This window comes from Chiloscyllium plagiosum, unplaced genomic scaffold (assembly GCF_037043375.1).
Source record: "Chiloscyllium plagiosum isolate Xiang-an unplaced genomic scaffold, Cpla_swu_hap1 HiC_scaffold_35, whole genome shotgun sequence".
NCBI classification, from domain to species: Eukaryota; Metazoa; Chordata; class Chondrichthyes; order Orectolobiformes; family Hemiscylliidae; genus Chiloscyllium; species Chiloscyllium plagiosum.
This window is the reverse complement of record NW_028270173.1, coordinates 31,852,141-31,865,103: the sequence shown is the minus strand read 5'-3', so window position 1 is coordinate 31,865,103 and position 12,963 is coordinate 31,852,141. Positions and strand designations below refer to the sequence as shown.

Here is a 12,963-nt window from a genome sequence, read left to right as displayed (position 1 = left end):
AAGCTTATCTCTATCCACCCTGTCTATATCCTTCATGATTTTGTAGACCTCAATCAGGTCCCCCCTCAATCTCCGTTAGTCTAATGAAAGCAATCCTAATCTACTCAACCTTTCTTCATAGCTAACACCTTCCATCCCAGGCAACATCCTCGTAACCCTTCTCTGCACTCTCTCCAAAGCGTCCACATCCTTTTGGTAATGTGGCGACCAGAACTGTACACCGTATTCCAAATGCAGCTGAACCAAAATCTTGTACAATTTTAACATGACTTGCCAGCTCTTATACTCAATACCCCGTCCGATGAAGGCAAGCATACCATATGTCTTCTTGACCATTCTATCCACTTGTGTAGCCACCTTCAGGGTACAATGGACCTGAGCTCCCAGATCTCTCTCTATTTACAGTATAGTTCGCTCTAGAATTAGATCTTTCAAAGTGTATCACCTCACATTTGCCTGGATTGAACTCCATCTGCCACTTCTCTGCCCAATACTCCAGTCTATCTATATTCTTCTGTATGCTTTAGCAGTCCTTTATGCTTTCTGCTACTCCACCAATCTTCCTGTCATCTGCAAACTTACTGATCAGACCACCAATGTCCTCTTCCAGATCATTTATGTATATCACAAACAACAGTGGCCCCAGCACTGATCCCCATGGAACACCACTGATCCCTTTCTCCATTTTGAGAAACTCCATCGTCTACTACTCTCTATCTCCAGTTGTTCAACCAGTTCTTTATCCACCAAGCTAGAACACCCTGCACCCCATGTGACTTCACTTTCTCCATTAGTTTACCACGGGGAACCTTATCAAACACCTTACTAAAGTCTATGTGTCTGACATCTACAGCCCTTCCTTCATCTGTCAACTTGGTCACTTCCTCAAACTCAGTTAAGTTGGTAACAGATCTCCCCCACACAAAACCATATTGCCTCTCACTGATAAGCCCATTCTCTTCTAAATATAAATAGATCCAATCCTCAGTACCTTCTCTCACAACATTCCCAGCACTGACATCATGCTCATTGGTCTGTACTTACCTGGAATATCCCTACTAACCTTTTTGAACAGGGGGACAACATTAGCAATTCTCCAGTCCTCCAGCACTTCACCTGTGTTTAAGAATGCTCCAAAGATATCTGTCAGGGCCCCAGCTATTTCCTCTCTCGCCTCCCTTAGCAACATGGGATAGATCCCATCTGGTCCTGAGGATTTGTCCACCTTAATATCCTTTAGCCTACCCAACACATCCTCCCTCCTTATGTCAAGGTGATCCAGAGTAAACAAACTCCTTACCTCTAATCTCAACATTAATCATGACCCTCACCTCAGTGAGCACTGATGCAAAGTAATCACTGAGAATCTCACCCATTTTCTCAGGTTCGACACACAACCTTCCTTCCTTATCCTTTAGTGGACCAACCCTTTCTCTAGTTACTCTCTTGCCTCTTATATATGAACAAAAGGCCTTGGGATTCTCCTGAATTCTGCTCACTAAAGTTATTTCATGACTCCTTTCAGCCCGCTTGATTCCTCATTTCGGATTGGGCCTACCCTCCGATATTCCTCCAAAACGTGTTCTGTTCTGAGCTGTCTGGACAGCTTCCCTTTTCCTCTTGGCTAGTCGCACAATTTCTCTGTCATCCACAGTTCACAAATCTTGCCTTTCCTATCACGTGTTTTCAAAGGGACATGCCTATCCTTCACTATCTTCAACCTATCTTTGAAAGCCTCCCACAAATCAAATGTGGATTCTCTTCAAATAGCTGTCCCTAATCTACATTTTACAGCTCCTGCCAAATTTTGATATAATTGGCCTTGGCCCAGTTTAGTACTCTTCCCTTAGGACCACTCTCATCTTTGTCTACGAGTATTCTAAAACTTACACAATTGTGGTCACTATTCCCAAAGAAGTCCCCCACTGCAACTTCTACCACCTGGCCTGGCTTATTCCCCAACACCAGGTCCAATATGGCCCCTTCCCTTGTTGGTTTATTGACATACTGCTCTAGAAAACTTTCCTGGATGCTCCTTACAAGTTCTGCCCCATCCAGACCTCTGACACTGAGTGTATCCCAGTTAAGATTTGGAAAATTAAAATCCCCCATCACCACTACGCGATTGCCTCGACATCTTTCCATAACCTGTTTACCTATTTGTTCTTCTACCTCACGATCACTGCTGGGAGGCCTGTAGGACAGCCCCAACAATGTAACTGCACCCTTCTTATTTCTCAGTTCAACCCATAATGCCTCACTGCTCAAGCCCTCCATAGTGTCCTCCTTTAGCACAGCCGTGATATCATCCCAGACCAGCAATGCAACTCCTCCTTCCTCCCCCTTTTACTTCCCTCCCTGTCCTGTCTGAAGCATCTTTATCCTGGAACATTTAGTTGCCAATCACGCCCTTCCTTCAACCAAGTCTCTGTGATCGCAATAACGTCACACTCCCAGACACCAATCCAAGCCCTAAGTCCATCTGCCTTACCCACTATACTCCTTGCATTAAAGCATATGCACCTTAGAACACCTGTTCCTTTATAGTCATCTGCCCTCTGCCTACTCTTCCCCTTGGTAATGCTAACTTCATGATCCTGTTCCTTACAGTCTCTATTTTCCACCTTACTGTCTATTAGTCTTCTCTTCAGCTTCCCAGCCCCTTGCCACATTAGTTTAAACCCTCCCCAACAGCAGTAGCAAAAACTCCCCCAAGGACATTCGTTCCAGTCTGGTTCAGGTGTAGACGGTCCAATATATAATAGTCCCACCTTCCCCAGTACAGGTCCCAATGTCCCACAGATCTGAACCCCTCCCCCCTACACCATCCCTCAAGCCACATGTTCATCCTGCCTATTCTTTCATTTCTACCCTGGCTAACACGTGGCACTGGTAGCAATCCTGAGATCACTACCTTTGAGGTCCTCCACTTTAACTTCTCTCCGAGCTTCCTGAATTCTGCTTTCAGGACCTCATCTCGCTTTCTACTTGTATCATTGGTGCCAATATGCACAACAACAACTGGCTGTCCACCCTCCCCTTTCAGAATGCTCTGCAGCCGATCGCTGACATCGCTGACCCAAGCACCTGGGAGGCAACATACCACCTGGGAGTGTCGTTTTCGGCCACGGAACCACCTATCTACTTCCCTGGCAATAGAATCCCCTATGACCATGGCCCTACAAGTCTTTTTCCTGCCCTTCTGAACAGCAGAGCCCACCATGGTGCCATGATCCTGGCCACTGCTGCCCTCCCCTGGTGAGCCATCTCCCCAACAGTATCCAAAACAGTATACCTGTTTCGGAGGAAGATGACTGCAGGGGACCCTGCACTGCCTTCCTACTCTTTTTCTGCCTTTTGGTCACCCATTCACTGTCTCCCTCAGCAATTCTAACCTGCGGTGTGACCAGTTTACTAAACATGCTATCCACAACCTCCTCAGCATCGCGGATGCTCCACAGTGAGTCCATCCGCAGCTCCAGAGCCGTCGTGCAGTCAAACACGAGCTGCATCTGGACACAGGCACAAAAAAAAGTACAGTGGCTTGTTACTGATTCAGACCAATACGGGAGGGATGAAGTTCCCAGGGATATCTCAGAAACAGCAAACGAATCATTGCTATTCAGAAACTGAGCCGAGCTTTCTGATATCTGATATTTGTCGCAGATATATATTTCATAAAGATACCGGGGAACATCTTATTTCAACACCATCTGAGCAAACGGGCAAATGGGTTAACCATCTTATCTCAGACACCCTCTTCAAGAATGTGGCACACCTATCCAATCACCTTAGACAGTCTCTTCAAGAATGTGGCACACCTATCCAATCATCTTAGACAGTTTCTTCAAGAATGTGGCACACCTATCCAATCATCTTAGACAGTTTCTTCAAGAATGTGGCACACCTATCCAATCATCTTAGACAGTCTCTTCAAGAATGTGACACACCTATCCAATCATGTCACACATTTCTGAAGCCACAGTACTCCCCTCACACAATAAACGGGGCAAATTTGACAATTGCCAGGTTAATAATGGCAGTGAGAGACAGATGCAACATGGAAAATTAATAGGAGGGCTGATTGCTTTAATGCAATTGATGTGGATTCAGGGACTTCCAAAAGACCTTGGACAAAATGTCATGCTGCAGGCTTGTTGCCAGAGTAACGCCCCATGGAATAAAAGAGACAATGACAATGTGGAGTTTGACCATGTGGGAAATTAGACACTGCTGCGATTGCAGGAAAGTTGATAGTGGGAGTTGTCCAAGGGTTGGTCCTGGGACCAATGCGTCTCTTGATACATATTAATGACTAAGACTTAAATGGACAGGGCACAATTTAAATATTTGAAGATTAAACCAAAATTGGGACGTATCCTGAACAGCGATAATGATAAAGGAGATGCATTAAAGGATGCAATTCTGAAGGAAGTGCAAGTACAGAGAAACTGGGAGAACTGAGGTTAGGAGTCGGGAGGTCATGTTACAGCTGTACAGGACATTGGTTAGGCCACTTTTGGAATACTGCGTTCAATACCTACTTGGCAGGGAAGATACCATGGTCAATTGGTGTTCCTGCTGTAGGAAAGATGTTGTGAAACTTGAAAAGGTTCAGAAAAGATTTACAAGGATGTTGCCAGGGTTGGACGATTTGAGCTACAGGGAGAGACTGAATAGGCTGGGGCTGTTTTCCTTGGAGCATTAGAGGCTGAGGGGTGACCTTAGAGAGTTTTATAAAATCATGAGGGGCATGGATAGGGTAAATACACAAGGTCTTTTCCCTGGGTTGGGGGAGTCCAGAGCTAGCGGGCATAGGTTTAAGATGAGAGGAGAAAAATGTATGCAGGACTAACTTGGATGGGTATGGAGTGATATGGGCCTGGTGCTGGCAGGTGGAACTAGATTGGGTTGGGATATCTGGTCGGCATGGACGGGTTGGACCGAAGGGTCTGTTTCCATGTTGTACATCTCTATGACTCTTTGACTCTCTGAGTTGTTCAAGCAAATGTTACATTATACCTTGTTCAGAACACTTGGTGCTGTGTCAGATTGTTCTGCTGGCTTTCAGCTCTCTTAAAGGTACAGTACACCCACATCTTCATAACAAGGGTGAGAAATTTGGAGAATAACAAATCGAGAGAGGAACTGTGCCAGATCTCTGTTCCAAAATATTTCCTCCTATTTTTATTTTTTTTTCTTTATTCATCCACGGGATGCGGGTGTCACCGGCCAGGCCAGCATTTATTACCCATCCCGAATTGCCCAGAGGGTAGTTAAGAGTCAACCACGTTGTTGTGGGTCTGGAGTCACATGTACGCCAGACCAGGTAAGTAGTTAAGATTCCTTTGCTAAAGGACATTAGTGAACCAGATGGGTTTTTCCAACAATCGACAATCTATCCCTGTGATGCATCAAGTTGAGAGAAATGAGGAGGAGACCGAAGAAAAAGACGAAGTGTCAAGTTACCAGTTCGGAATGAATAATCGTCAAATATCGGGATGGGTGGCCTCCCACTGAATTGATCAGCGTGATTCACAAGAGCGTCTTTCACTGCGTCATAACCAGTCAACACCACTGCCTTCAGCGGCCCAAGCTCCACTGAAAATACATTTCCATATTTCTCTGCGAGCTAAAAAAAGAGAGAATTGTTTCATTAAGGTTTCATTCCTGGTCAGCTGTAAGAGGGAGAAAACAGATGAGAGAAAAATGGACAATTCCTTCAGCTTTAAATCCGAGCTCCCCAATCCGGTCCAGGGTCACATCTGTTCTGTTGTCGATTCCAGCAAAGTGACCCACAATTTGCATTCCACCTGCTTGACCCCCTGAAAACCACAAATCCATTCCATTTGCCGCTACAATCCATGTAAACGGATTGAAATTAGTCTGTTTTTAAAAAAATGCCCGACCAGCGAATCTGATATTTTGGCTGTGATCCCTCGCCGATAGCAAATGGGAACAAAATTTATGTAAATCAAACACTGGCAACATTGTGAAAATAATTATAAGTGACTTTGAGGAGGAAATGTTATCAGATCGATTGGACAGCAAGTCTTTAAAAATATAAGTTATCCCCACGCTCAATGGGACTAACCAACAGATGCTGTTCCACTTTGGAGTTGGATAAGTGAATGAATAGGAAACGTTTGGAGGGAGATGGGCCGGGAACAGGCAGGTGGGACTAGATTACTTTGGGATTATGGTCAGCATGGACTGGTTAGACTGAAGGGTCTGCATCCGTGCTGTATGACTCGATGACAAAAACCCACATAACCTTCTCCATTCCTCCTCCATTCCCTCCTTGTCTTTCCCTGCAATCCACAAATATTTGATACCCAGTCATGATTTTAGATTCAGTTGCCCCACATTACCATGAGACCATATTCTCACATGGCTTTCTACACCAGCACCTCACTGATCTTGCATTCACAGACAGACACAGTGACAGTAGTTTACTGCAATCCCCCTCACGCTAAATGGAAGTGATATCTTATCATTTGCTTTTACTCGATGATGTGGAGGTGCCGGTGTTGGACTGGGGTGAACAAAGTCAGAAGTCACATGACACCAGGTTATAGTCTAACAGGTTGTTTTGAAATCACAAGCTTTCACAGCGCTGCCCCTTCACCTGATGAAGGATCAATGCTTTGAAAGTTTGTGACCTCAGATAAACCTGTTGGACTGGAACCTGGTGTGAGGTACGCTTTTGCTCTCGTGCTGGCTGTCTCTTCCAATTCTCTGTTTACCTTGTGTTTTCCTCTGTAGTGTTATCTCCTTATTCTAATCCCCCTGAAAAGTGAATCTGAATCCTCCTTTCCTTGTGTTTCTTGTTATCCCAGTCCTCCTCATTGAGCCTCTCCTGAGCCCTCACCTTGTGCTGGTTTCAGCCTTCGCCTGGTGTTCCCAGAGGCCCCATCGCTCTCACTAGTCCCTCAGGGGGCCTTCCTCACTGCTCGCCAGGACCTCCTCGACTGTCTGGAGACTCCAGCTCTCCTGATGCAGCATGAGGCCTGCAGGCTGACCCACACAATGTCAATGCCCCTGTCCCCCGGGAGCTCCCAGCCCCACCCGTGTACCACAGTAATACCGGCTGCTGCTCCAGCTCCAGAGCTGCTGCAGCTGGCAACATTTCCTGGGGGGTTCCCTCCACGGAACAGGATGTGAACCCCACAAAGACTGAGATGTCCCACCACAGCTCGATGAGGTAGTATATCACAGAAATCAGACTTCAACAAATAAAGATCCACCAGCGACTCACTTCCCTTCCCATTGCCCTGAAGTTATTTTTCAGGAAGGTTTATTCAAATCTTCTACTTGACTCTCACTACAAAGGTGTCTCAGGTTTTAACTGGTTGAAAAAATCAGCACGCTTTAATGTTATTAGCTCTGGTCACGTACAGTTAGATTTATTCCCTGTACGTAATTAGCTTAATTTTGAATGCAATTATTGATATTTTTAACAACTTATTCAGAGAAAATAATCAATTTCTTTAACAGATGAGGACACACCTCTGGAGCAGGTTGGATTTGAACCTGATATCACTGATATAATAAACCATCAAATCAGCTTTAGGGCTCCTGTAGTGTCCCTCCCCCTGTACCAGAAGGCCTGGGTTCAAGCCTCACCTGCTGCAGGGGTGTGCAGTAACATCTCTGAACAGGTTGGTTCCAAAACAAGTCAAATAGGCTTTAGGGCTGTTGTGGTACAGTGGGTAGTGTCCCTATCTCTGGGTCAGGGGGTTATGGGTTCAAGCCTCAGGTGTTCCAAGAATGTGTACTACCATCTCTAAACAGGTTGATCTTGACAGCTGTGACACTTTACTGACAGTTCTGGCCCACTGTATCCCGACCTTTGACCTCATTTTGAACCATGGGGAAAATAAGAGCGCAGAAAGAGGCCATTCAGCCCATCGTGTTCCAATTCCCTTTGAAGAAAAGCTCCAGTCAGCTTTTGGGTTCCTGTGGCGCAGTGGTAGTGACCCGACCTCTAATCCAGGTTCCAGGCTTTATCTCAATTATTGTGACTAGGTTTACTTTTTAGTTAACTAAATTGAATAATTACCAGCTTATTCATGCTGTGTAAATTGTTGTGAGGCGATATACCTCTGCAATTGTTTTTCCTCCCACTCAGTCCCGGAGCAAAGTCTGAGCAAAGTTCAGAGATCGCAGGCCCAGAGATAACAGATTCCCTGATCACGGATTCCAGATCTGTTTCAGGCTCTCTCCTTTTACGTCTCTCTCGGTCTCTGTGAGCTTCACCTTGGGAGCTGTTCCTTCACACTGGCCCATCCCTCAGACATTCCCCCAGTGAAGGATTCTCACTTACCCCCATGAGAGACCAGTCCAGCTTCTTGAGGTCCAGTTGGTGCAGGTTTCCGAGCAGAGGAAGCGGGGTCGGTCCAGGAGGGAAATTCCTGGGAACTCTCCGCCAAATTAGGGACACGACCAGGAAGAGTAAGAGGGCCAGCAGCGATAGGGCTGAGGTGTAGTCTGTGGGGAAGAGCTTGAGGAGAGCCATTGTGCCCAAGTGCCCACACACTAAGTGGAGCCACTGGTGTTCCTGATGTTATAATGTGGGCCGTCCTTCACTCCAACCCTCCACTTAATAGTTCTCAAAGAACCGCCTCATTTTGCTTCATCGCCTGTGTCTCTTTAACCCCCACCTTGCTGTGTGCTGGGCTATTTAATTAAACAGGTCTGTGTACATTCCCGGCGGGGAGTGGTGTTCAGGCACAGCAAGATTCCACTCAGAGAAAGTGCTGTCAATTTTCACAGCTGACTCTGGCTGAGCCTGTCTGGACAGGTTAACCTGACGTTATTTTATGGTAAGACTCTCATTCCCAGGATACGGGTTTCGATGAGATGTACGGATATCTCCTGACCTCACACACATATAGCAAAGCAGGGAATTATATCTCCGCAGGTCTGCTGTTCCAAAGCACACCTTAAAGATTATTGACATCCATGTGGTGAATCGTTGCTTGGTAGTTCAGTCTTGAGTATTCATAATAAAACAGACATTCTACTGAGGACTTGTACAAGTTGTAGAGTCATACAACATGGAAACAGATCCTTCGGTCCAACCAGTCCTTGCCGACCATATTCCCAAACTAAACTCATCCCACCTGCCTGCGCTTGTCCACATCCCCAAACCATTTCCTATTCATCTACTTATCCAAATGCCTTTTAAATTTTGTAACTGTACCCATGTCCACCACTTGCTCTGGAAGTTCATTCTACACACAAATCACTCTCTGTGTAAAAGAGTTGCTTCTTTTTAAAATCTTCCTCCTCTCCAAACCCTTCCTATACATGTACCCATCCAGATGCCTTTTAAATGTTGCATTTGTAACAGCCTCCACCACTTCCTCTGGCAGCTCATTCCATACACGTATGGAAAAACTCTGTGTGAAAAAGTTGCCCCTCAGATCTCTTTGATATCTTTCCCCGAAACCTATGCCCTCTAGTTCTTGATTCCCGTAGGGAAAAGACTGTGTCTATTTATCCTATCCATGCCCATCATGATTTTATAAACCTCTATAAGGTCACCCCTCAGCCTCCGATGTTCCAGGGAAAGCAGCCCCAGCCTGTTCAGCCTCTCCCTATAGCTCAAATCCTCCAACCGTGCCAACATCCTTGCAAATCTTTTCTGAAACATTTCAAGTTTCATAACAGCCTTCCAGTAGGAGGAAGACAAGAATTGAATGCAGTATTCCAAATGGGGCCTAACCAATGCCCTGTACAGGCACAGTGTGACCTCCCAAACTCCGATACTCAATGCACTGACCAATAAAGGTCAGCAGACCAGATGCCTTCTTCACTATCCTGTCTACTTGGGAAGGAATATTACAGTCCCAATTCTCCTCTGATGCTGAGATGCTGTCACTGCTACTCAGCAATTCCAGGACGAGGGGAACCAGGATTTTCGACTAGATTAAGATGACTGGCAGAAGCTTGTGAATTTGGTTTAACTGTCAATGAGATCAGAGAGACTGAAAGGCGTATGTAACTATGTTACAGAAGGTGCTTTTGCACTAGTGTTTACAAATGTAACCCTCGTGATGCTGCGGTGTAATCACACAATGTTCGATGTACTCCACAAAGACTTCCAGGCATTTCATCAGGACTTCACTCAGGCAGCCATTTCCTCATTGAAAAATGTTCGGCCAGTCCAGGTGATTCTCTCTCAACCAATCTCCCCCCAGCAAGCTTGGGCCCCAGCCTTTTACTGCAATCACTGGTTACTAAGCCAGCAGCTCTTCATAAGTGACCGGACCAGTTTACAGATTGAGGTTACAACTTCAGTTCCGGTGAAGTCCTGATGAAAGATCGGGAAGTCTTTGCGAAGTACATCGAACATTGTGTGATTACCCCGCAGCATCACGAGGGTTACATTTGTAAACACGTGTGCAAAAAGCAGGTTGAGATCAGGTCGAAGCAGTCATGGCCGTATAGGACAAACAGCCTGTTGTCCAGACCTTGTGGTTAGGGAGGGTGAACAGGGTGTCATTTCAGTGAGGATCGAGTGAAAAAAGTGCACAAAAACACAGAAAAGGCTGTTGCCACTGCGTTCCTAACTTGCAACCGAGTAATCGCCACACAAAAAGAAATAAAGCCAGATTTTGTTTGGTAAATATATTTATTAGCAATTTTTTTTAACTTTACAAACATATAAAATTATTGAAAATAAAATCAATCACAAATATCAGTATAATAAAAAGAAAAAAACACAAATGACAATACAACTACTATCTCCTAACTACTAACCTACTCTATAATACAAAGCAAACCCTAACACTGTGCAAAGCAACACCAAAAAAAAAGAAAAAGCAAAAAAAAACAAAAAAACCCACAAAATACAGAACAGCTATGCTCGGCTCAAGGCTCCCAAACAAAGGAACGGGAGCATTGTATACAGACCCATATTAACTCGGGAGACCCCCTCCAGGGCCCAGGGCTTGACAAATCAAATCATCCTGGTTAAACAAATGCCCTAGTTAAGATAACTGATAAATCTATATCCAAATAACTCAAATAGGGCTGACATGTCTTATAAAAATGCTCTGTTGTGTGGTCCTTTATTGCTGGAACAGCACAGCAGGTCAGGCAGCATCCAGGGAACAGGAGATTCGACGTTTCGGGCACAGGCCCTTCCTCAGGGTCCTGAGGAAGGGCCTGTGCCCGAAACGTCGAATCTCCTGTTCCCTGGATGCTGCCTGACCTGCTGTGCTGTTCCAGCAATAAAGTTTCAACTTTGATCTCCAGCATCTGCAGACCTCACTTTCTCCCTGTTGTGTGGTCCACCATGTTTGTGAAAAAGCCCAAGGGAATGTGCTCCATAATTAATTTCTCCCATCCCATCAAGCCCGGCAGGTTCTCAGACACCCAATTCATCAGAATATTCTTCTGTGCACAGGATGCGAGAATATTAAATAGTTTCTTCCCATGCCCATTCTAAAGATGGTAAAAATGGTCTGTTGTGTGGTCCACCTGAAAAAAATGGAAAAGGTCTCTGCTGGGCAACCCATATTTGTGGCTCAGTTACTGCAATTTAGTAAGTTTGATGGGGGGGCCGCCCACGATGCCAGACAAAGGAACCAAACCATCCCATAAGCTTCCGCAGCGTTGACCTGGGAAACGTTATAGGGAGCATACGCATGGGAGAGAGAGAGAGAGAGACAACAAAGAACATCATAACCTCCCCCTCAAACAAGTCTCCCAAACTAGAAACTTCTCTTGCTGCCCATTGTTTGAACCCTGAGTCCATCATCCCTGGTGGGAACCCTGGCATGCCAACTATAGGTGTAAGTGGCGAAGTCTTGGATAAACAACCCTCACTCTGACGCATCACCCTCCATGCCTTGACTGTACTAATGACTATGGGGTTCCAGCAGTGGTTCATAACTGGCCTCATCTTATCCATGAACAACAGGTTAATAAGAGGGCACTTTGCTTGGGAGGCCTCAATATCCAGCCACATTGAGTTCGGATTGTTACCTACCCAATCACAGACAAAGGACAGCAGGGAACTCAATTGAAACCTCCTGATGTCTGGGAAATCTACTCCTCCCCCTCCTTGAGGCAACTGCAATTTAGTAAGTTTGATGGGGGGGCCGCCCACGATGCCAGACAAAGGAACCAAACCATCCCATAAGCTTCCGCAGCGTTGACCTGGGAAACGTTATAGGGAGCATACGCATGGGAGAGAGAGAGAGAGAGACAACAAAGAACATCCACAAAATTTACCATCAGAAAATCCAGTTATTAAAAAAAAGGAACAACTTATTCCAAAGTCTTTTCCTCCCTTTCCAAAAAGGAAATTATTAGGGAGAAAGAAAGGAATAAAAAAAATAGAAAAGAGAATAAACATTAACCATATTCTTCAGGCCAATCCGTCTATTTTAAAGTGTCCACAAAGGTTTCAGCCTTATCCGCCGAGTCAAATGTATAAACTGAGTCCTCGTGGCTGAAACGAAGTACTGTGGGGTATCTCATAGAGTACTGGATGCCCAGGTTCCTCAGCCTCTTTTTTACTTCATCGAAGGACTTCCTCTTTCAGGTTACAGCTGCTGAAAAATCCTGGAAAAACATGATTTTTGACCCCTTGCACACCAGTGCCTGTGGATCTTTTCCCAGGATCTGGAAGCTTCTATGACTTTTTGCTTGTCTTTATATGAGTGAAAGTGCACTAGGACCGGGCGGGGATACTGCACCGGCCCTGCCCTGCCCTTTCTCTCTGAAGCCTGCTGGACTCAATGTGAAGGCCGAAAAACTTTGGCAGCCAGTTTTCAAAGAAGCTGACTGGCTGCTGACCTTCCTCACTTTCAGACAATTCGGAGATTTATCTTCCGACCTTGATTTTCGAGACATCGATATGGTTTCGCACCTCTCGCTCCAGCACCTGAATCCGACTGGATGAGGACTCCATCGCAGCTTCCGAAGCCTTAGTTCGACCCTCCACTT

At 45.5% G+C, this 12,963-nt stretch overlaps 1 protein-coding gene across 1 annotated transcript in view; it reads right to left on the bottom strand.

Moving 5' to 3' along the window:
* The window catches only part of LOC148140617 (cytochrome P450 2K1-like), a 36,062-nt gene extending 27,509 nt beyond the window's left edge, over positions 1 to 8,553 (bottom strand). Inside the window, exons 1-2 of the mRNA XM_087979476.1 lie at positions 8,327 to 8,553; positions 5,470 to 5,632 (exon numbers count right to left, since the gene is read on the bottom strand). Coding sequence (XP_087835602.1) covers positions 5,470 to 5,632; positions 8,327 to 8,518 — 355 coding nt within the window. The 5' untranslated portion in view covers positions 8,519 to 8,553. The remainder of the gene's footprint in view (positions 1 to 5,469; positions 5,633 to 8,326) is intronic.
* Between the last annotated feature and the right edge of the window lie 4,410 nt (positions 8,554 to 12,963).